Raw genomic sequence first — 24556 nt, 5'->3', positions numbered from 1 at the left:
AATATAGTCTATGCACAAGTGTATATATCTACACGTAAGTAGGCTCATTACAAATATTCCTAAATATCATAGCTCAGCTTTTTGTGTGTGATAATATTCCCCCAAATGCAATATAATCTTTAAGATATTCATTATCAAAGAGCATTGTTGTGATCAGAAGATTTTGATGAAAATTTTATCAGGCATGTAAAAACATTTAATGACTGATGGGGTTGATCAAACAGTCCTTATTACACGAATTGAAGCAAAAAGAAATTTCTTGAGTTTACCATGTCTCCAGGGGGAAATGTGGACGTCTAAATCTGATGCTCATTACATTCATGACGTTTGACAAACTAAAAAGGGGTACAAGGATCTTTTTTAAAATATGGAAAAAAAAAATGTGATGCCTATCTACCGGAGTCTATGGGTTAATCGCAATACTGCGTAGGCTAAATGCCATAGAAGTTTCTGGATTCAGAAAACCGTCATCCACAACACCTAGCTCCCCCCCCCCCCCCCACCCCCGCCCCTGCCTGAAAGTCTGGATTAGAGCAGGATTAAGCGAGGAAATAAACCTAATTTTTCTCCTCTGAAACGATGGGACGGACCGCGCAGTTTGGCATATTTGCTGTCACTCAGACAAAAATTAGATTCCCCATCTCTTTCCTACTACCCTCCAACTGGCGAAAACAGTTGGTCCAACCTCCGCTGCAGACTTTCTGCAATTGCAGCAGAAGCATGTCATGTTCCTCCCGACTTTGGGAAGCAAATTGCGCTGTCCATCAAAGGCTAATCTTATTCTTTTTTGCAGTCTATGAATGAGTGTAATCGAATTTTTTTGCAGTCTATGAATGAGTGTAATCGAATTACACGGATGAGGCAAGAGATCCACCCAATGCAATGTCTCAAATTCACAAAATTGGCCAGATTCTGGACTCTGACAATTTGACAAAATTAGACTGATGGATCAAACGATACCAAAGATGCTAATTCGCTTGGAGACTTTATGATTTACTGTCATCGTGAGAGAACAACCAATTTCCATTTAAAAAAAAAAAAATAATAATCTATCTACGTCAAACTGATCCCTACTAATGTTATGGCTCATCAGGATGGAGTTAAACACAGTTCCATGAGGTTTGAATACCCATATGATGTGTAATATTTGTCACATATGACATCAAACTTTTACCTTGAAGTTTGGCAACAAAACTTTGTGATGTCACATGCTATCTCTTTTCTACAGAAAAATCACAAAACAAAGAGGAAGCTTCACATTAAAGATGGGAGTGCTTGCCATGACTACCTTTGACAGTACCAAGAAATAAAACTAGCTGGGGAAAAAAAAAAGCCCTGCTCATCATTCAAGGCAAAATGGGCAACATACGCCATTGACCATGTTATTTTTACCACTAATTTCACTCCATGTATTGAAACCCTCTGATGAGTACAATCTTGTACACATGGTAGGATCACCTGGCTCAGACAGTCCATGCTGGTTCATGTAGAGGAGCATGTTGAATAACTTATGCACCTGTACCTAAACCTGGCCACAGCTTTTGATATATTAGTCTGATTCTGCCAAAAGTCTAGGTGATCGATTGCTCTTGTTTCATTACATCGAATCAATACATTTGTTACTCCTGAATATGTTCTCCCTTGGCAACATTTTTTTCTTCTTCTTTTTTTAAAGTTTGTTCAATTTTTGTTACTCCTGAATATGTTCTCCCTTGGCAACATTTTTTCCTTCTTTTTTTAAAGTTTGTTTCAATTTTTGTTACTCCTGAATATGTTCTCCTTTGGAACCACTTTTTTTTCTCTTTCTTTAAAAGTTTCAATTCTTGTTTAACCTATTTTAGTCAACAAACACGGAATAGACCCCCCCCCCAAAAAAAAAAAAAAAAAAAAAAAAAAATCTTTCTTTCACTATCTCATTAATTGCAAGCAGAAGTAGATAGCTGGATTGCTTGTGTCGAAGCCTGAATCAGTGACATTAGAAATTGGATGAAAGAGAGCTACCTGAACTCAATGATGGAACATTTGGATCAAAACAACAGCTTGCAAAGTTCAAAATTGTGCAGCACAACAGCATCGAAATGATGATATCACAGTCTTTTGTTATGGCTTGGGTTGAAACCAGGTGCAAGCATGAATAGCAACAATAGTGTTCACAGATGTTCAAGACAGGTGAGATTATTTGGAAGCAGTTTCCATGGCGATGAATGGCTGTGGTATCACACTATGGTACTCTCTCCAGTTTGAAACATTTCACACATGCTGTGTCTAACAGTCCATGATGAGTACATGCAGAGCATTGCATTGTGGGTCTTGGTGAAGGAAAAGGCTGAAGACAACATCACAGAAACTGTAATCTGAAGAAATGAAACAAGACACTTCCTGAATACCCCTATTACTGTCTCAACGAAGCACATTACTAAACCAGGGGGAATTACTGAGGATTAAAGTGGACTTACTGCGCTGTTGCACATATCACACTATGAAGGACGGTACATACCTCTCCTGGAGGGACATTCTGCCCACAGAGATCGGACTGCCAGCAGGGATCGGACATCCCCTTGTGAGGAATACTGACTGACCAAAGGTTTCTTGAGGTCAGTGGTGAGGGGTGACTACTGGTCAGAGTGTACTAGTTATCACCGCGACCACAGAGGCTTCGGTCCTATGGGAGCTTATTCCAGAGGGATATGCTACTTCTGGGAAAGGAAATTGGGATCACGATTAGACTCTATGCGCTGATCCGTCCCGCCGTCCGCAACGGCGTACATATTCATGTGTTAGATGGAACTCCTGAATCACCGCTCCGTGTGGACTTGCTCATACCCTCTTGCACTGACGGGCCATAATCTCTACTCAGCTATACCGAATCCACGCCAGGTGACCATGTCTCACTGGCCAAAAAAAGGGAACCCTGTTGTGAAAACTGTCAACAGAGTATACTGCGAGTCTGCTTTTGTAGATGAAAACCACTGCAACCAGTGCCCCACACTGACCAGGGGGGACCACATCAACCAGGGGCAGATCCAGGAGTTCCGTAAAAGGGAGACGCCTGTACAAAATTAAGGGGGGAGGCACGCACCCCCCTTTTCAGAAAATTTCTTTTGTTCTTACAAAAAATCAAGGGGTGGTGTGCGCCCAGTGCGCCCCTACCTGGATCCGCCACTCTCAACTATCAGTCCACAGCACCTAGTGGGCTAATGGGTGCTACTAGGTGCCATGGGTTGGGCCAATGTGATCAGCAGAAACAAGGGATTCCACAAAGTTTCCTTGTTGTATCTCTGAAATTTTAGGAAAGGCATGGTGGCATAATAAACACCTGGATCTCAGCAAAGAGGAAACTGTCCGACACAGTTGGAAAGAACAACTTCCCTCTTTGACACATGATGACCAACCTCACATCAATTATCCTGTCATATGAGTGCTTGAAGAAATGACCCCATGCGTGCAATCATTATTGTCCAGCAGGGGGGTGGTGGGTGGGAGGGGGATGCTAACAGTCCTTTGGGGCAGTGTCTCCGTAGTGTGAAAGCGAATTGCTCTAGTTGTGGCTATGTAGGGGTAAATTTTAGAGCCTGGATGGTACACTCTGTTCCTTTGTCTTATAGACAAATGGCAAGGAGACAATGCTTGTTCTAAATACAGTCAAAACCATTTCAAACCATGGGGTGGTCAGGCCTCTGTTTGAGTGAAATTTTGATAATGTGTCTACAACATCTTCAACCATCATGAGTTGCATCTTGCATAAAACAAGTGCTACAGCTGATGAAAGGGTAAGTCCACCCTAAGAATTAGTTTCTGTGTACAGAGGCTGGAAAAATTAGATGAACAAGACAATGAAAGTTTGGGGAAATTCTGATCAAAACTAATGAAAGTTGTGATATTTTTTTTTAGTCGTGGTCAATCTAACTCAAATTGGCAATTCTGTGATGTCACTTATGAATGAGCTCACCTACCATTTTGATCTATAGTATAAAATAGGATATTTCCTTTTCCCATTGAAAAGAAAACTTCAAATATTACATGCACTCTCAATACAATCATTGTAAATTATTTTCTACTCATCCCCTGCTTTAAAATATATATATATATATTCCATAATCAATAATAATATAAAAGGAGATTGGAATTTTATACATAGGGCAAATGAGAGGTGAGCTCATATGCTACAGTTTACATCACAGAGTTGTCAATTTCAAACATAAATGCTTTCTCATCTTTAATCCAAAGTTGGTCAAACTTTCACTACCCTGTTCCTCTCATTTTTCTGGTTCTATTCAACAATATTCTATCTGTAAGGTAGACTCCCCCTTTAACTATCAAAGGTAATTCGACAGGAGATAGGAAATTGAACGCTGTAAAGGTCAGAGTTCAGCTCATCTCGTCTCCGCCTTGTCTTCTCCTTACCGTCTTGATTGAACTCCTGGGGGCAAACTTGAAGCTGTACATGTGGACCTTGAAATTCTTGCACCGGATCTCGATCAGCTTGGTGTTACTGGACCACCCCGAGCCCGGAAGCATCTGTCTCTTCTTACCTGAACTGACTACTCTCCAGGAGAGAAGAGAGACAGAGAGAAGATTAAACAAGAATATCATGACATAAGAAAGTTATACATTGGGGTGTAATGATAATCATGATAATGCCTGATAATAATAATTATGATAATGATGATGACAATGATGATGATTATGACGATGATAACAATGATAATAATGATAATGATAATAACTGTAACTTTCAAGAAAGCAATGACAAGAATAATACATCAGTTATAAAGGGCACAGTATACACATCTTTTGCACTGTAAAACTCACCTTACATACATCAGGCACTGAACAAATTTAGATAATGAAATCATGAAACAGAGCTGTACCAAAATACAGATACATATAAAAAATTATGATGTCATTGTTTTTGATAATCACAAAATTTTCTGCTGGAAAGCTAATGGGAGTGTTGTGTGTTGATGACCTTATCATTTCCGACAATTTGCAGACACAGGTTGGAACAAATATTGACATTTTGGTGTGCACTTCATTGGAGTAAACAGGCCTGTACATCTGCTGAGCATGAGAGTTAAACACTATAGTCCCCCTACAAACACAGGCCACTTTAAATTGCTCTTATCTGCATGAAAGTGCACTCAGCTCTTTTTATACTTCACACAGTGAAAGTGAGAGGGAATTTTTTCCCTATCATCATTTAACGAAAAGGTTTCCCTTCCTGCTAGGTGTTTGATAGTGATCAAAAGATAAAACTATCTAGTATACCTCTGTCGTACGTCAGCACAAAGGGTTGCCAAGTCTAACCACCCATCTCTCTCTGTTTCGTTGGGCAACTTCGTCATTAATGGAAATTTATCAAGCATCCTTTGGAGGGATGGATGCATGTGTCAGCATTTATGGTGCGAAACCATCGCAGTTTATGGCATTTCAATGACAAAGAGAAACAAAAGACTTGCAGCCATCTTCACTGTAGGTCCCTCCACTATCCAAATCTCCTATCGTTACAACTTCTTCTGTACACAGTCTCTTTGATCATTTTTTTCAGTGCTGAGAGGACTATATACTGACTGATATTAAACTTTTAGAGGTGATTCTCCTTGATTGTTATAACCTGATGCCATATCTCTGTGCAACCAAAAACATCTTATGTAATATGTGATTGTGACTGACACAAGTCTGGTAAACAACAAAAATGACCAATCTGATTGTACTTTCATTCCTTCTAGTGTCAGAATTTCTTGTGTGCCACTGCGTGGTTTGGAGAAGAAATTTCTGTTTAACATCATTGGAAGATACAGAACTGTAGATGGGAGGTAAATGACTGACAGTGTCAACTATAATTCCAAGGAATTCATACATGTATAAATGATATGTGACTTCATCAAGCTATCATTCTAAACTCTGCCCCACCCATGCTTACTAGAGGGTGCATTCCCCTCGCAGTACAAAATTGGAAGCACCGTGACAGTCTTATGGGGATTAATCACAATATCTATGGATTGAACTGAAAAAAGTAATGGATTGCTCTAGCTTTATGACATATTATCATCGCAGAGTCTTAAAAATGAATGATCACAACTCTGAAGTCAAAAGGGGCCTGAGCTTTCGATCCTAGCAGAATCTTCGTCAGAGGCAAAATGACCGAAACTCTGTGAAGCATGAAATTGATGGATGAGTCAGCCATGAATAGAAGTGTGTTTACATAACACATCTTTTATAGTGCAGACTATCATGAACTTTTGGCCTGTCATAGGGTTGCAGCAGGTGTCCCGCTCAGTGGCAAATCTGTATGCATAATGCACTGTTCAAATGCAATCTCATATTTATAACATTTTTTTTAATTTCTTGTCCATTTTGTAAGTGCTCAAAATAAAGTTGGACAAAAAAAAGGGACTGACTGGATATCCTGTCTTTAGATAAGCCCTGAAAGAAACTATCTTTGATCATGAAGACTGCAATCCTAATATCATTTTTTTTAACTTTCCATGTTTTTATTCATTTATATGCAACAATGGGTCCATTCTATTCCCAATGATGGACACTACCCATGAGTCATGCAGGGCATAAAATCTGTCTTCTTTTCACTGCAAACCTCCATCCATATTTGCCTTGTTCGTGTGAAATGCACAAATTGATGTGCACTCCTGCTACTGAATAGTGCACTGCCATGATAACAATCGGAGCAGGTCTTTGTTCCAAGAATAGACTGTCGACATACGATCAGCCGTATCAGTGACGAGCGAATTAAGAACATGTTAAGTGACATGCGAAGAGACAGACCAATAAAACAGACAGAAAAATGGAAAGAAAAAGAAATATAATGAGAGAGATAAACAGATAGAGAAAGAGACATACAGACAGGGAAAGAGAGAAAGATAAATATGGAAAGATAGACATAGACAGAGAGATTAAAAACAAGAGAGAAAGAGAAAGATTTTATCCAGAAAGATAGAGACACATAGAAATGTAGAGATAGATGATGGAGACACACAGACAGACAGACAGAGAAAGATAAAAAGATGAAAAGAAAGATATGGGCATATATAGAAATATAGAGACATACAGACAGATGGACTGAGAAAGATAGAGAAAGAGAAAAAGATAAAGAGATAGAAACATAGAGAAAGATAGAGATAGAAAGATCAAGAGAGAGATAGACATATATAGAGAAAGATAGAGATAGAAAGATCAAGAGAGAGATAGACATATAGAGAAAGATGGAGATAGAAAGATCAAGAGAGAGATAGACATATAGAGAACACTAGAGATAGAAAGATCAAGAGAGAGATAGACATATAGCAAAAGATGGAGATAGAAAGATCAAGAGAGAGATAGACATATAGAGAAAGATGGAGATAGAAAGATCAAGAGAGAGATAGACATATAGAGAAAGATAGAGATAGAAAGATCAAGAGAGAGATAGACATATAGAGAACACTAGAGATAGAAAGATCAAGAGAGAGATAGACATATAGCGAAAGATGGAGATAGAAAGATCAAGAGAGAGATAGACATATAGAGAAAGATGGAGATAGAAAGATCAAGAGAGAGATAGACATATAGAGAAAGATAGAGATAGAAAGATCAAGAGAGAGATAGACATATAGAGAACACTAGAGATAGAAAGATCAAGAGAGAGATAGACATATAGAGAAAGATGGAGATAGAAAGATCAAGAGAGAGAGAGAGAGAGATAGAGAGAAAGATAGAGATAGAAGGATCAAGAGAGATATAGACATATAGAGAAAGATGGAGATAGAAAGATCAAGAGAGAGATAGACATATAGAGAAATATGGAGATAGAAAGATCAAGAGAGAGATAGACATAGACATACAGAGAAAGATGGAGATAGAAAGATCAAGAGAGAGATAGACATATAGAGAAAGATGGAGATAGAAAGATCAAGAGAGAGATAGACATAGACATATAGAGAAAGATAGAGATAGAAAGACCAAGAGAGATAGACATACAGAGAAAGATAGAGACACACAGACTAAAAATGAAAGAGAGAAAGATCACAACAGAAAGACAGAAAGATAGAGATATAAAAATGAAGAGAGAGAAAGACATATAGAGAAAAACAGAAACACACAGACTGAAAATGAAAGACAAATAGATCAAGACAGAAAGACAGAAAGATAGAGAAAGACAAAGAAATATTAAAAGAGAGAGAGATAGAAAAAATAGAGAGAGATAGACAGATAGATAAAGAGAAGAGAGAGAGGGAGGGATAGATGGAGCCAGAGAACCAACAAACCTTGGAAGATTTGGCTGACAGCTGTGAGAGGGATGTCATTTTCCTTGAATAAATGATTCCTGTGATCCAACTCAATCTGCAATTGAAAACAGAGACAATGCCAGGATTTCATCAATCTCCAGTCAACCAAATTCACCACTTCATGCACCCTTTGCAGAATATAAAGCAAAGGGGTTCACAACATTTATTGCAATACAGAGATAAATGTCACAAGAACTCTACATTTTATATGCTGCACACAGATCTCTCAGATGACATTTCATTTCCCCATGTGTGATCATTACAAACATGTAGAATGTTTTCTTATAACTCTCTCATAAATGCTTTGAACAACTTTTACATATATGCTCACTGACAGAGAACACATGATGCCACATGATGTTACACGAAATGCAAATTTACAACTACAGTGTGGTATACACTAAATGCTGCTTTGGTATTACACAAAGTATTACATCAGCTACATTGACAGACCCTTCCTTTTCAATTCACCTTCCAATCCAACTCTATGATGAAGACTATTTGATTTACAGTATTCTGTACAGAGTCTCTTTTTTGAATCACTACCTTGTACACACTGTTGAATATTCATGGTTGATATTGTTATATCGAGGAGAAAACTTTGTGTTAAATGTGATCTGCATTACCTCAAAATGATTTACATAATGCATGTCTTAAAACATCTTCTAGCACTGCAGAAACTCACAAAAAAAACCACCTGCTAGGGCAGAAATCAAATGAAATGATGAGATCATGAGGTTAATGCTCTCCCCCCCCCCAAAAAAAAAAAAATTCTTTGAGTTTTTCTACGCATCCATCTGCAAATAATTCCCGGGTGTCTACAAAAACTGAAAGTGTACCCGAACATCATTCAACATTGTCTCAGGGAGAATGTCTCATTTCAAAGCAATCAGTAACAGGAGTACAGTCATCCTCTTTAGAACAGTTTGGAAAGAAGGAAATTTGACATGAGGTGAACCCTGCTACGAGGAAGTCCAATCAAATGTGAAGTGATGAGGTAACTTTGTTTTCAGTCAGTTGAGGTCCATGTATTCCCTTGAGTGACACATTACAACACAGACAATTCATCCGCAAAGGGTTCGATGACCACATGTTTGTCCTGCAAGGCACGTTCATGACATCTCTTTCATACAATACTGTATACGCCATATATTTCGCGAGTCTAAATTTTTGTGAATCGGGAATTCCTGACGATTTCGCGAGTGGTTAAATTCGTGATCATGGAGTCTTGTATTGAACGGAGAAATGTACACGCGTACGTCACATCCATTGGGATCAGAGTTAATATTTTCGCATGTCTTTAATTTCGCGAATAGCACCTGCCTCACGAAATTCGCGAAAATAAAAACCTCACAAAATATTTGGCGTATACAGTAGTATGATGACATCAATTTGATCAATTCTGATTACTCTACATGTTGTATGTTGTCACTACTATGATCATCATCATGACTATCATTATAATGATGATGGTGGTGATGATTACAATCACTATTCTCATCATAATTATATCTGAATTATTTTCATCAATATCAAAACTACAGAGCTGTATACATATTACAGTCAGATTGATCATTACAATAATCTTCACTATGCTCAGCATTGCCATTTTCATTCAAACTGATAAATATAGTGTAGAAGAAAACTGAATTGGCATTACACAGAGATGTATCTCAGCTTGAGTAAAACTATTAAAAAAAAGAGATCACTCTTTTACTTCCTATGACGTATGTGTATGACATAAAAAGATACGAATGTGTACCATACATAATGTCACATAAACACTCTTTGACTGTTTTCCAGAGAATGCAGTACTCATCGTTCCACTTCAGGCTAAAAGTACACACAGTGTTAATAGATTCTTCATCATAAAAGGTCTCTGTTTTAGGGGCTTGAGTCATTGTGACCTGTAGCTCTCTTGGCACCATCAAGATTGGCTAAGGCTACAGCGTATATGTGCGATGACCTGAGTCATGGCATGAAAACTTGCACCACATTCTGCTTATTGTTTGTAGCAAAAGCACAACTCAGCCCCATCAGTTCCTGGGATTTGTTTTGGTTTGTTGTTTTTGTTTTGTTATGTCTTGCTTGTTTATCTGTTTGATTTCTTCGTCTTTTTTATACAGTGTACAGATTTTATCATCTTTAAATCAGCGAACTGGCACCTCCAAATTTCACTTCATACAAATGCTGCACAAACCTAACAGAGAAACTGGTTAATTCATCAAATCTGCATAACACAATAAGGAAATTCCTTCAAATCTACACATGTATGCCACTCTGAAACAGACATGGTAAATTAAATTTGCTAAAATGTGTTGGCAATTTGTCAATTATCAATTGCAGATCTAGCAAAGTCAAAGGCTTTTGTAAATGCCGCAACTGAAACGACAATCATAAGCATTTCTACCTTATGAAGCACTCTCAATAAATAGCAATTTGTGATGAAAATGTATACAAATGTTACAGCAAGCCACAGAACAGTGTTTTATGGAAATTGCTGGGTTGAAGACAGAGGAACCTTTTCACACGTTGTCTCAAACTATTTCCTATGCCACTTTAGTAAAGGCTCCAATCTATTGGTGGCCAAATGTACTCAGGGAGTTGCATCATTATCACAGCATGGCAGTATACACACTGAAAGAGAAACTGATTTTTAATGTGCAAAAGAAAACCATATTTCGAAGGGCTTAGGCTTCTGTATGAGGCCATTATCAACTGTAGGACTTGAACACAGGTTTCATTTATCATGAATTATGTTTTGCCTTGTTTTACTCTCTAGAGGTACTAAAGCTTGGGCATCTACTTGTCATGTTCTCATACTGTATTGGTTCAGAACAAGAGAAGCATACAGGCCTTTTTGCGTCACAAAATCATTGGGCATAGCCCTTGTATTTATTTCAATATAGACAAACTTTTGAGTTGAGGCTGCATCCATGCTGAGCAGTATAAAGGCATTGCACGTGTACCTTCATGTAGGGCCCCCTTAACGGAACAGACAGGTCTGGAATGGAGACTACACTAGATCTTGCTAAGCGTAAATATTCCTTGAGGAATGATAAACGCCAAATAAATTCAAATAACAACAACAACAACAAAAAAGCCTTCACCGATTCCCAAAGTATAGGCACTGACAAGGTGTGCCAGGTTAACTCTGCCTGTATCACATCACTGATGTCCTATTTGTAGAAAATACCAATAGGCACTTTGAGGCATTGGGACTGATCAGGTTAAAGGAATAGTGTTCTGCAACAGACTTACTCAGGTGTGAACAGGAGACTTTCTAGGGTGTGAACAGGAGAGCAAAACTTGATTTTCCCCATTTCAATCAGAATCCAAATCTCATTAGGCATGTCTTCATCAGCCCGAAGTTCAATCTAGCGGGATATTTTGTGGTCAAAATAGCCCGATACAGCGAATGTGCGTCTTCGACTCGAACAGCCTGCTTTGGGAAATTAGCCCGAAAATTGACGCATGCGCACTTTGCAATATTACTCTGCCTGGCTCGCGGTTCGAAAGTTGATTTCTCCGCTCAAAATCTCCTATATCACCGTATGTGCGATACTTCAACCAGGGAGGTGAGAAGTACAGCATACATCTCTCCAACGGGATATTAATAATGTTACTCTTTCTCCTGTCCAGTGAGGCATCTTTATGAAATTAATGAATTGCAATGTTTAAACAAATCCAAAATACACACAATCTGCAAGAATCTTCAGCTAAGGTAGAGTGGACCAGAAGAAGAAGTTTACAAAAAACAGTTAGCATGCACGGCACTGAGTTTTGATAGGGAGGTGAGAGAAATCACCTCTAGTTTTAAAGATGTCAACAACAGTAGGCCTAGTACACACATGTGATCCTTGAATACATCGTGCGTGTATGTACTATACAATAACTAGCTTGTACATGCGCTTTCCGTAGCCAGCTGGCTAACCAGAAGCGTGGAGGGATCGAGAAAATTTCGGGCTGATGGAGACGCACCCAAAATAGCGCGCTATTTCACCAATTAGTGCTCTAGTCCATGAACTAGACCAAGATTTTGGGGAAAATTTTTCCGATCAAATAGCGCGCTATTTGCGTCTTCACTATACAGATAGTGTGCTATTTTGACATCGGACTAGTTTGGTAACCACAAGATAGCACGCTATTTTGAAACTTCGGGCTGATGAAGACACGCCTAGTGTATAGCCAGGTTAACTCTGCCTGTATCACTGATGTCCTATTTGTAGAAAATACCAATAGGCACTTTGAGGCAGTGGGACTGATCAGGTTAAAGAGTAGTGCTCTGCCAGAGACTCAATCAGGTGTGAACAGGAGACTTTCTAGAATGTGAACAGCAGAGCAAAACTTGATTTTCCCCATTTTAATCTGAATCCAAATCCTGCTGTTATGAGCTACTGAACTGATCCCGGTGAATCCTATGTCTGTCCGTTTGTGTGCTTGGTCCTTCTCCTGGGGGCTTAGCATACTTCTGAGATGTTCTGGAAAAGCTTTGCAAAGGCAACTTCTGTAATTTTCCCAATCTTTCAACTTTACTAGCCAACTGAGTGTTTGACCAGGTCAGCCTCCTTATACCATAAGTAGCCTACCTTCCAGTCTGCTAATTTTATATCTAAGAGAAATGGGCAATACAGACCATTAAGAACAGCTTTATTGTGAAAACTGGTATTTGAAGATACAGTACTTTATGTATTATATCCTTACCTAGAACTATGAAAAACACAAGACAACATGACCAATCACATGATATGCTATGATAGCAACTCTTACTGGAGTGGCAAACATCATGGTAACGGCAACAATCCAGCTTCCTGATTAGCTGTTGCTACGGGAAGTTGCTACTCCAGCCAAACTGACTATCCTAATATTTTTAATGAAATGTGAACCTGGAGTGGTCTCCAGATCCTAGTTTGCCATTAGCATCACAATAAAGTTTGTGTCCTACAATATAATTGTGATATTTGTACTATCCAGATCAGAGAATAACTGTTGTGCTGGGTGCAGACTCTTCATCTACAGTCTTGTACATCTACTTGTTCAGGGAATTTTAAGACCATGCCACAAACCAAATATTCTATAAACATTTAATCAGCATTATAGTGTTAAGGAATCTCTGGTATGTGCATGATGTTTTATCTCAATTCTCTTAAACAATGAAAAGGAATGTTGGAGTACTTCAAGGATGCTTGTTGGAGAAGAAAGGCCTAGACTGCATTCAGATATAAATTCAACCTGTTGAAGACTAGTTATTATAACCTTAGTATATGTGTGTAGTATATAGCTAGGTTATATGCACGCAAAAGAAAGTAGACGTTGACTCAGTGGCTGCAATTACCGGACTGACTTTATTTCAGTCTATGTACATCTTTTATACAGTGAGTTCCATGGGAACGGAAAGGGTTGTGGTCAGCAGTGGTCAGTAAGGAATGCATCCAGTCTAACCACTGGCGTCTTACAGTAGATAAGAGAAAGATGATAGATAGTGTGACATCGGAAGAACAGAGAGTTACTGTTATCAGAGAGGAGAGAAAACAGGGCTGGAAGTAGAGAGGGTGAGAGCAAGAGCGGAAATCATAATACAGTAGTCTCAACCTCAGACTTGCATAAGATCAGTTTATCACACTCCTCCCCCTTAGAATTGTTTTTGGTTTTTCCAAAAATGGTTCTCATCAATTAACACATTATTATTCAACCAAAAAGTGAAATCTTAACTTCTTTTGAATAACACTATCTTATTTGAACATTATCCCAAAACTGTCAATGTCCAAAATCTCCATCTAATATATTATCTTATCAAATTGGTATGTTCAACTTATTTTGCAATTTGTTATATTTCTTAAGTCACCTTTCTTATATTCTGGGAGGTATAAATGTATGTGTGTACCATGTCAAATGTATCAACACACGAAAACAACAATTATAATGTCCAACTGAACTGTCCATTGAGTTCAGCTTTGAACCAACGAAGAGTTATCCTTAACTTTGAACTTAATTTCGACCTTGAATTGTCCAAAGTGTCCGGCATTTTTACAAGTGTTATTTACAACTGCCTCCTCAATGTGGTATTGGCTCCCCATAGCGTTCCGGGTATTTTCGCTGGCGGTTAGACCTGCGAAGTGCTGGTGCTTCGTCATCATGGTCTTGTTGTGCATTGTGGTTCCCCTCCCCACGTGGATGAGGAAGGAACACATCCGCGGCCACATCGTCGTTGTCATAGCGACGTCGTATGTGCTCGATGTGTCGCCTGCAGATGCGATCATCTGCCAGCCTCAGCGTATATTGGACGCCGTCGATGGAAATGACTTCGCCTGGCATCCACTGTGGACCGCTGGCAAAGTTTTTCACGTACACGCGATCTCCGATGCAAAAATCGCGAGCTTTAGCACGCTGATCGTGCTTCTGCTTCTGATCATGCTGCTTTCGCTGAACACGCTCCTCCATGTTTGGTTTCACACAATCAAATCGCGAACGGGGAATGCGATTGAAGAGAAGTTGCGCAGGAGGTGTTCCAGTTGTTGGATGAGGTGTGATGCGGTATGCCATCAGAAATCGTGACAACTTCGTTTCGATTGTGCCGTTGGTCATGCGCTTCATTGCAGCTTTGAAGGACTGCACTGCCCTCTCTGCCAGCCCGTTTGATGACGGATGAAAAGGTGCAGTGCGAACATGACGGATTCCATTCAGCTGTAGGAATTGCTGAAATTCGTCGCTTGTGAACACGCTTCCATTGTCGGTGACAATAAGCTCTGGCAGGCCATGTATCGCGAAGGTTTCGCGTAGCTTCTCAATTGTGATTGAGCTGGTTGCCTTGTAGACTGGAAAGATATCCATCCATTTCGAATGCGAATCTACCAACACAAGAAACATACGGCCCATGAATGGCCCTGCATAATCCAAGTGGATTCGCGACCATGGCTTTCGTGGCCACTCCCATGGATGAAGTGGTGCTGCTGGCGGCAACTTTCGAGATTGCTGACACTCCTTGCAATTTTTCACTTTGCTCTCCAGGTCACCATCCATCCCAGGCCACCAGAAATAACTGCGAGCGAGTGATTTCATTCGCGAGATCCCGGGGTGAGCTTCATGCAGCTCCTCAGTGAGCTGATTTCTCCCTTGTGGAGGTATGACAACACGTGCTCCCCACATTATGCAGCCATCATACACACACAACTCATCCCGCCTCCTGAAATAAGGCGAAATTTCCTCATCACACTTTGACGGCCATCCACGAAGAACATATTCGCGCACTCGCGACAAAATTGGATCCTTCGCGGTCCACTGCCTGATCGATGTCGGTGTGACGGGTGTCGACTCCAGGTGTTGCATAACTAGCACATAGTCAGCTGGTTTGGGGATGCGCATAGTCGGTGTCGTCATGGGTAGTCGGCTGAGTGCATCTGCGTTGCCGTTGCTCTGCCCTGGTTTATAGACAAGCTCGTAGTCGTATGCGCTCAGCGTGAGTGCCCACCGTTGAATACGCGATGACGCCATCGTCGGTATCGCTCGCGTAGCGCCAAATAGCCCCAGTAAAGGCTTATGATCCGTCGCAATCACAAATTTCCGTCCATACAGGTACTGGTGAAATTTACGCACCCCAAAAACGATTGCGAGACCTTCTCGGTCGATCTGTGCATAGTTTTTTTCTGCTTGCGTCAGCGAGCGTGACGCATAAGCGATCGGCCTCTCACTGCCATCTGCCAGTTTGTGAGCAAGGACCACGCCCACTCCATATGGGCTCGCATCACAATTTAGGACGAGTGGTTTCTTTGCATCATAGTGGATTAACACCTTGTCAGACGTTAGCAGCGTTTTAGACGACTCGAATGCACGCTGCTGCTCGGCTCCCCAGACCCATTTTGTATTCTTTTGCAGCAATACATGCAGTGGTGCCAGGACGGTCGACAAATTTGGCATGAATTTCCCATAGTAATTGAGAATGCCAAGGTAAGACTTTAACTCTGACACGTTCGTAGGTGTAGGCGCCTCTTTGACTGCTGTCACCTTCTCCTCCGTCGGATGGACGCCGGTCTGCGAGATGCGATGGCCCAAGGACGTCACTTCCGGTGCGAAGAACACACATTTCTCGCGTTTCAATCTCAGGCCAGCATCGTTGAGGCGATTGAGAACCTTGTCGAGGTTCTCCAGGTGCTCCTTCTCGGTAGCTCCGGTCACAAGCACGTCATCCAAGAAGGCCACAGTGTGAGGGATGTCGGCCAGCAATCCCTCGATCGTGCGCTGGAATATGGCTGGAGCAGCTGAAACACCAAAGGGCAGGCGTGTATACTGAAACAAGCCCTTGTGCGTGTTGATGGTCACCAGCTCACGTGATCGCCCATCCAGCTCCAGCTGCAGATAAGCATGGCTCAAATCTAGCTTACTGAATGACGTACCACCAGATAGCGATGTGAATAACTCCTCCACTCTTGGCAATGGGTAAATGTCAGTCTTGGAGACGCGATTGACTGTTGTTTTATAGTCCCCACATATGCGCAATGCGCCTGACTCTTTCAAAACCGGCACAATGGGGGCTGCCCATCTCGAGAATCTCACCGGTTGAATCACTCCCTCCTCTTGTAGACGGTCTAGCTCATCTTCAACACGCTTTTTCAACGAAAACGGAACAGGCCGCGCCTTACAAAACTTGGGCTGGGCATCCTCCTGAATGGCAATCTGAATTGTTTGCCCCTTCAGTTTGCCCAGTCCATCATGAAAAAGGTCGTTGTAATTTGCGAGCACACTGTCGAGGGAGTTGGTCTGCTTTACCACTGCGATGGTGTTCCAATCGAGCTTCAGCCGCGCTAACCAGTTCCTCCCCAGCAAATTTGGCCCATCACCTGCAACAACTAGCAAGGGGAGTTCCAGGTCCTGGGCATTATGCCTCACATTCACGTTGCATGCGCCCACTACTGGTATCTTATCCCCCGTGTAAGTTCTTAACACCACATCAGACTGTGACAGCTGGGGTTGATGGTTCCATGCACGATAAGTTGCCTCGCTCACTATCGATAGTGTAGCTCCTGTATCGATCTCCATCACAGTGTTATTTTGGGAAATCCCCAACTCGAGCAACATTGGAGCCTCCTTTTTTGGTGATGCCTTGTGCATGAAGTACTCCTCATTGTTGTCCTTGGGAGGGGTCGACTCTTCCGTGCTAGTCTCTGCCATAAACTTTGTGTGGACCTCCTTCCTCTGCCCGGAATTTGTCTTACTCCGGCAGACTTTCGCGAAGTGTCCACGCTTTCCACAATTATGACAAGTGGCGTCGACTGCCTTGCACTTGCCCTTCTCGTGCCCCTGTCCACAGCGGTAGCACGAGTTGCGATGTTGAGCTCCGGTTTTTCTGTGTCCTGCCTGCTGCTTGAACACCTTGTTTGTTGCACCATTTCCATGTGGAGCCTGTGTTGATTGAAGATCACACACATTTCTCTCTGCCATCTCCACACTTGTCGCAATGTCAACGGCCTTGGCGAGATCAAGCTTCTTCTCAGCTAGAAGAATACGTTGGATCCGATCATGTCTGATGCCGCAGACTAATCGATCGCGAATCATCTCACCTAGAGTAGAACCATAATTGCAGTGCTCTGCCATCGACTTTAGTGCAGCTATGAATTCACTGATTGTTTCTGAGTCTTTTCGGAAGCGGCTGTTGAACTTGCACCGTTCAACAATCTCACTTGGTGCTGGGGTGTAATGCTCCGTCATTACCTGGACAAGTTCAGCATACTTCTTGTCCGCTGGCTTGGCTGGAGAAACAAGACTGCGGAGAAGACTGTAAGCTGCTGGCCCGATGACAGTCAGCAATGTAGCTTGCCTCTTCTCCTCTGCTTCAATCCCATTGGCTTTGAAGTACAGGTCCAATCTTTCTATGTATTGGCACCAGTCGATTCCCTCTCGGAATTCTTCTATATTTCCTACCAGACCAGCCATTTTACAGAAGTTTAATCCTCGTCGCCAGTATTATAACCTTAGTATATGTGTGTAGTATATAGCTAGGTTATATGCACGCAAAAGAAAGTAGACGTTGACTCAGTGGCTGCAATTACCGGACTGACTTTATTTCAGTCTATGTACATCTTTTATACAGTGAGTTCCATGGGAACGGAAAGGGTTGTGGTCAGCAGTGGTCAGTAAGGAATGCATCCAGTCTAACCACTGGCGTCTTACAGTAGATAAGAGAAAGATGATAGATAGTGTGACATCGGAAGAACAGAGAGTTACTGTTATCAGAGAGGAGAGAAAACAGGGCTGGAAGTAGAGAGGGTGAGAGCAAGAGCGGAAATCATAATACAGTAGTCTCAACCTCAGACTTGCATAAGATCAGTTTATCACACTAGTCCTGAATATATTCGGGCAGGTGTCTATGGTAAATACATGTTATAGCAAAATCAGCCCGTCCTCAATGGGTTAAAGCTGACTGACAGTGTACATAGCCAACTTGCAACAGGTACTGACCAGCACAACTGCTCTACTGAAATAACTGTCCCTGCTAATGACTGATGAATGTTTTGGCACAGCAATCAAAATAAAGGTTTGCAAAGCTGCAAACATCCTTGGGACTAGGCTACCCTATAATGTCTTCGACAATATGATTAATTTACTTTTCCTAATATTTGTACTACAGTCCTACTGTACAATTCCCAGTATTACACGACAGTAGTATCATACTAGATTGTACAACAGTCATATCACCTATAATATGCATACATGTATGCTTTGATCTAGATAATTCATATGACAACTCCTTGTTATATATTGTTCCACTGCATTGAAAATGGAATGCAGAAATAAAACTGAAATGAACTAAGTTGAACTGAATGTTATGTCTCTAACTACTTGACTGACAGCCATAAGAAACTCCACTTCTGAGGAGGGTTTTATGATTCCCTTTTTTCACTGATGTACCATTACTTACACAGCAACTTCTCAGGAAATACTGGGAAGGGGAAAATCTATTCATGGTTTTTGATGGCAGCGTGAATGCTCTATTTCATCATTATTAGTCGTCATATTACTGCTACTTACCACATGCTGTGCGGGTCTGTTGGCGGTGACGAAGCTAATTTTGAAGTTTGTACAGAATAGGGATCCCGAGATGCCCCTATTGAGTCCATTGTAGGAGTCAAACTTGAGGACATTTGGGGTGTGGCTGATGATGATCTCACCTGCAGATGGGGAAGACAAGATATTCACAGGTGGTATCAATGAAAGGAAATTGCACAGACTCACTGATATGCATTGTCATATTAAAAGCCCAGGAGAATGATGCCAATGCACGCCATTCAAGGAAGATGTGCCCTGGAGAACAACGCAAATGCTGGCGAGGCCTGTAAGTATATCACGTACCTTACATACCTTCACGTCATTACCTCAGTCATCCCTTCCTTGAATCACATGCATTCGTGTCGATCTCCTGGGCACGCAATGGTAACATGTATGGTACAATGTGTCAGGCTCATACTGTTTCAACACTGCTGACTACCGTGAGTCAACTTGAGTGAACAACGAGACTTTCTCCAGTACTTCTGGTTTTTACGAGTGACCTTATACAAGCAGGGCTGTCAGTAAGGTAGTTGATCTTATTTTGTGTTCTTGCAAGAAATTTACCTTCCCAAGTCCAGCCTGAGAACCAATTCAGGGGGGCGTTTCATCAACGAGTTCGATGGAGGTTTTCACCGATAAATTTGCTATCAGCCAATCAGACGCAAGGATTTCAGTGGCTTTTAACAGTTTCATGAAACGGTCCCCAGGACTAGTATCAATTCCCATCAGGAAATATCCCCATGTACCCTTTCCCCTCCATGTTAGAGAATTCCTTTACTGTCCAGCACCACAATCTCTGTGCTCTGGATAGAGTCCAAATGCATTTGCCATAATACATCCACAATAGCTGCAAATTCAAGTACCACGGTATTCAAATAAACATGTCTACATCTTTCTGAAAGATACATATGAAATTAGAAAATTAGAGCAAGAAGTCAACTTTCCAGCAACCTTTCATTTTCATTAATTTCTTTCCTTGGGTAAGGGGGCAGGAGGGAGGGCGCATGTTTGGGATTCCATGCAAAATGCATCGATGATTACTACAGTTATGATGCTGCGTGTAAAAGGTGTTGGGTTTGTTTTTATTTGGTATGGAAAAAAAATGTAATGACATGAAGATGAGGGATGAACTATTTTAATATTGTCATTAGTTCATATCACTTTGTATCCTGTGTCATGACATGTGAGCTTAGGATCAAATGAATGACAGCAGTCAAAAAGCTTGGATAAGTAAGGGTGTGTATTAACACCTGTGACACTCGTTTGCGTTCATACATTTCCTATATTTACTCAACACTTTAAATAACTTTAAATACTTCCAGAACATAAATAGGCTTGTGGATCATAAGCAGTAAAACTAATGCTAATTCAATAAAGCGTGACTAATTTTAGAAAGTCTGCCACAGGCTACGGCTGAAGCGATCTGGATTTTGGGTGGTGCTCACATGTTTAAGAACAGCGGATTGGCCAGGTATGAATCAGTTGGTCCCACCGGCATTAGGTGTCCCCCTCTCCGACACTGTATGCCATCCATGGGTACAACCAATGACCCTAATGGGTTCATTCACATTTGAATTACTGTGGCATTGAATTCTACGGTGATCCATTGGAACCATTCTCACTACTGAAATATAGGAGTGGACACTAAAACATTTTATCTAATACTGTTCCGACCTGTCTGTCGGACCAGTAGATATCCAGTTTTTCCATTGTTTACTGGTGCAGTCATAAAGAAGTTGCTGGCGTCCGACAATGATATTTACTGGTCAGGTACCGCCGGACCAGTGCCAGTGTGCAGCGTTGCGAAATGCCATGGCAATCGATACCTACAGACTGATACACAGGTGTCTCACTGCACAAAAATACTTTGTTTTCCCATCTTCACTCTCGATACAATGTGTCACCACAGAATCTGTGACACTCAATCGTGTCAAACGGATCAATAGATACGAAGTAAAGGGCTTTTTACACTTGTAAATTTTTGCTTAGTCCCATATCAACGGTGGGGCTTAGGGGGGGCCTTAGCCCCACCGTTGGTACGGGACTATCCTTAGCCCACTTTCTGTTTACACTCGTTTTTGCCAAAGTGGGCTAGCCCCACCGATAGTCCGGTACTATCTGGCCCTGCAAAATAGCAGGGTTAGCACCGCAACTGCGGTGCCAAGCAAGTGAGTGTAAACAGAACGAAAAAAATAATCCTGGGCTAAGCGACGGAGATGAAGTCCGACCCTCACTGACCAATCAGAAATGAGGTAATCAAGTGCTGCCGGTGCGTGCGTGTACGTGTACAGTACACAGCGTAATCATAAATATTCATGTTGTTTGGAAAGTCCGGGGCTAAGAAATACGAGTGTAAAAAGGTCAGTTTTCTCCTTAGCCCCGGACAAGAGATAGTACGGGACTAATTGGCCAGTGTAAAAAGCTGAAAAAATTGGTACGGGACTAACGATAGTCCTGGGTCAGAGAAAGTCCGGGGTTAAGAAACACAAGTGTAAAAAGGGCTTAAGAGACACTAACATGTACCAAGGTTGTTAGAATGAAGCATTCCAAACTTGTAGGAGTCATCAGCAATGTGAAATGAACCAATGCTACATTTCAGGTAATAACATAAAGTTTATTCATCTGCAGAGACGAGCACACATGTAGCACTGATTTTATGTTTAAACCCCAAGTGTTTAAACTAAAAATCGACTCTTATTCTTCATTATAAATCTTTTTCCTCTTTCCCCTTTTTCATCTTTTTCCATATTTCAATTTGTATCGCTGAGCAAAGGTGTCCATATATTATTGATCTACACAATGTACAGCAGTTAATGAGTAATTATGTGACCCAGTAATACTTATTCTTATTTTTATTCCTTTCAAATCTTTAATGAGAACTTACAATCAGTACCTGGTACATAATTAGCCCCGACAAAAGTTTCTCCTTACAAAGGAAAAACAAAACAAAACAAACTCATGGTCAAAGTAATGTTTTTTAATTTTCTGAAATTCCTTAAACCTAATGCATAGAAAAATTACATAATTAATCACCGAAATGCAAATCATTATATATATACTGACAAGAATAACCATCACCGTGTCCGCAACTTATGACATTTTAAAAACAATCACAGCATCTGACCTCTTCCATTTGCTTGAGAACTACAAAACCACACTAAAAAGTGATCTTGAGAGCAGGGCAGTACAGAGAGAAGTAGACATATATTCTCTCAAAGTATTCATATAACTTCAAAGAAACCAATCAATGGCAAGTCAAAAAAAGTGCTAGTTTCCAACCCTTAAAAGACATCTACAGGTACTATCTACCCACTATCTACAGAACAAGCCCCTACGACTGTAAGAGCTGTGGAAGCATAAGAATTCTGGGTCAGAGATTGCAGTATTCAGAGAGAGGTTGAATATAATTCAAAAAATTAAGTTACATGTAAGTTGCCTTTACAGCAGTATAAAAGTAGTGGGCAATGATTTAGTAGATATTTTGTTCAATTAGCCTATAACATATATTGGGCTTTTTCAAAATCCTTGTCAGAATCAGATGCTATTCTTTTGTTTCAGATTGTTTCAGATGATGACATTAAAAAAAAGTTGTTGATGGAGTCACTTTAAAAGTGTGGGTTTTTTTATGTTGCTGTTTTTTTTTTTAAGGAAAGAACTCCTTTACATTGACTAGTTGACAATTCTTTTGAAGACAAGCTTCAACACAAGCCTGATGAGTTATTAGGCTTCGCGTTCTAAACAAATGCAGAGACCACTTCTTAGAGAGGAATGATAACGGTACTCCAAACATCTTCCCCAACAAACTCAAGACAATCTTACCCGGATAGAGAGTGAGATCTGACGAGGACGAAAATGACGTGTCAAACATGGCCAGAGATAAATCCTCTTAAAATACTCCAATCTCCAGAGGGACTAGCACTTTCGGACCAGTTGGATTCGCGATTCCAGACATAAGAAGGGGACGCAAAGGGCCTCTTTCCACAAAATCGTAAGCGTCCTTAAAGCCAGACAGGAGGTACTATCCAAGAGTTCTATCCCCAGTGACAACCTGAACCAGACTGACTTGCTTCCTGAGGCGTAGCTAGATCTAATAGCAGACTGCTCTTCCCTGGCATTCTCATTTCGTGGTCACTTGTGTGAATCTATCACGAGAGGGCGCTAGACCAATAATTGTGTCTGCACGGATTCACCCAGACTCGTAGCTTGAGTTCCCAGCTGAGCTCACCACAGGGTGCCCTTTGACAGCTGGGGTAGTCCTGGGGGATTCCACACAGGAAGTGGGCCAGGAAGTGGCATGGTGGACCTGATCCAGGGGATGAACATTCCACTATTGAAACTGACCTCGGCACCGACAATGTTTTGATGACTTGCAATAGACCTTTTAGGCATCCATAGTACTGCTCTCATTGCATTCAACCAGTAACATGTTTAATATCTATCAACCCGTTGAGGATGAGTCCCGAGTGTACTTGGGCAGGTGTCTGTGAGAAATGCATGTTGTAGCAAAATCAAACCGTCCTCAACGGGTTATAGATACAAATTTGGGTTGCAATCCTGATCGCGACCGAAATTTTCAAAGTTTTATAGACAGATTTTGTAGTGTTTCTCTGTTTATTTCAATAAATTGTGGCTAAGGCTGAAAAGGAATACGACACAGTAGTACATTGGAATTAAGATATTTTCTCTCTGATCAGCATTTGGAAGGACAAAGACATTTTCCAGGTGGTGGAAAGAACTTCTGTAAAAGGGAAGACAGTGGACAAGAAGATTGTCTTTGCACTTGCAGATTTGAAATATAAGAACAATATTTTTCCATTAGTCACAAACAGCTAGCCCTCTAGATCTTTGGAATCATTTTATAGGTCCCACACCTGGAGATAAATTGGACTAGTACGAGCCCCATCTCTTTCTTTTTAAGCACAGAAACTAAAACAAAACTGGAAAAAAATCCTAAAAATAAATTCACATCAGCCTGTTAAAAACTTCTTTAATTGAGTAGATGGTGAATCCCTTCACAAAGTACATGTACCTTCCCACCTCATTTGGAGACTGGGCACACTTTCTTTCAAATCTGGAGGGGGGGGGGGCTGCATTTGCTTCAATTGCAGATTGGTCAGAAAACACATGGATTTCTGTGTGAAGAAAGCAGAGTCTTTCTTTGAGGACCTCTGGGCAGAGCTTGAGCTAACAAAGAAGAAAAAAAAGAAACTAGAAATGTTGCTATGGCGACTGGT

General features: G+C 41.0%; 1 protein-coding gene across 1 annotated transcript in view; it reads right to left on the bottom strand.

Annotated features, from left to right (window-relative positions):
- Nucleotides 1-23270, bottom strand: part of LOC139738158 (myotubularin-related protein 10-B-like) — a 72025-nt gene extending 48755 nt beyond the window's left edge. Inside the window, exons 1-4 of the mRNA XM_071648820.1 lie at nucleotides 23142-23270; nucleotides 19305-19444; nucleotides 8262-8337; nucleotides 4405-4541 (exon numbers count right to left, since the gene is read on the bottom strand). Coding sequence (XP_071504921.1) covers nucleotides 4405-4541; nucleotides 8262-8337; nucleotides 19305-19444; nucleotides 23142-23190 — 402 coding nt within the window. The 5' untranslated portion in view covers nucleotides 23191-23270. The remainder of the gene's footprint in view (nucleotides 1-4404; nucleotides 4542-8261; nucleotides 8338-19304; nucleotides 19445-23141) is intronic.
- Nucleotides 23271-24556: the final 1286 nt, after the last annotated feature.

Source organism: Diadema antillarum, unplaced genomic scaffold (genome assembly GCF_040938485.1).
Source record: "Diadema antillarum isolate AM-2024a unplaced genomic scaffold, OU_Dant_1.0 seq00000725_RagTag, whole genome shotgun sequence".
Taxonomy (NCBI): domain Eukaryota; kingdom Metazoa; phylum Echinodermata; class Echinoidea; order Diadematoida; family Diadematidae; genus Diadema; species Diadema antillarum.
This window is presented reverse-complemented; position numbering and strand designations above follow the sequence as displayed.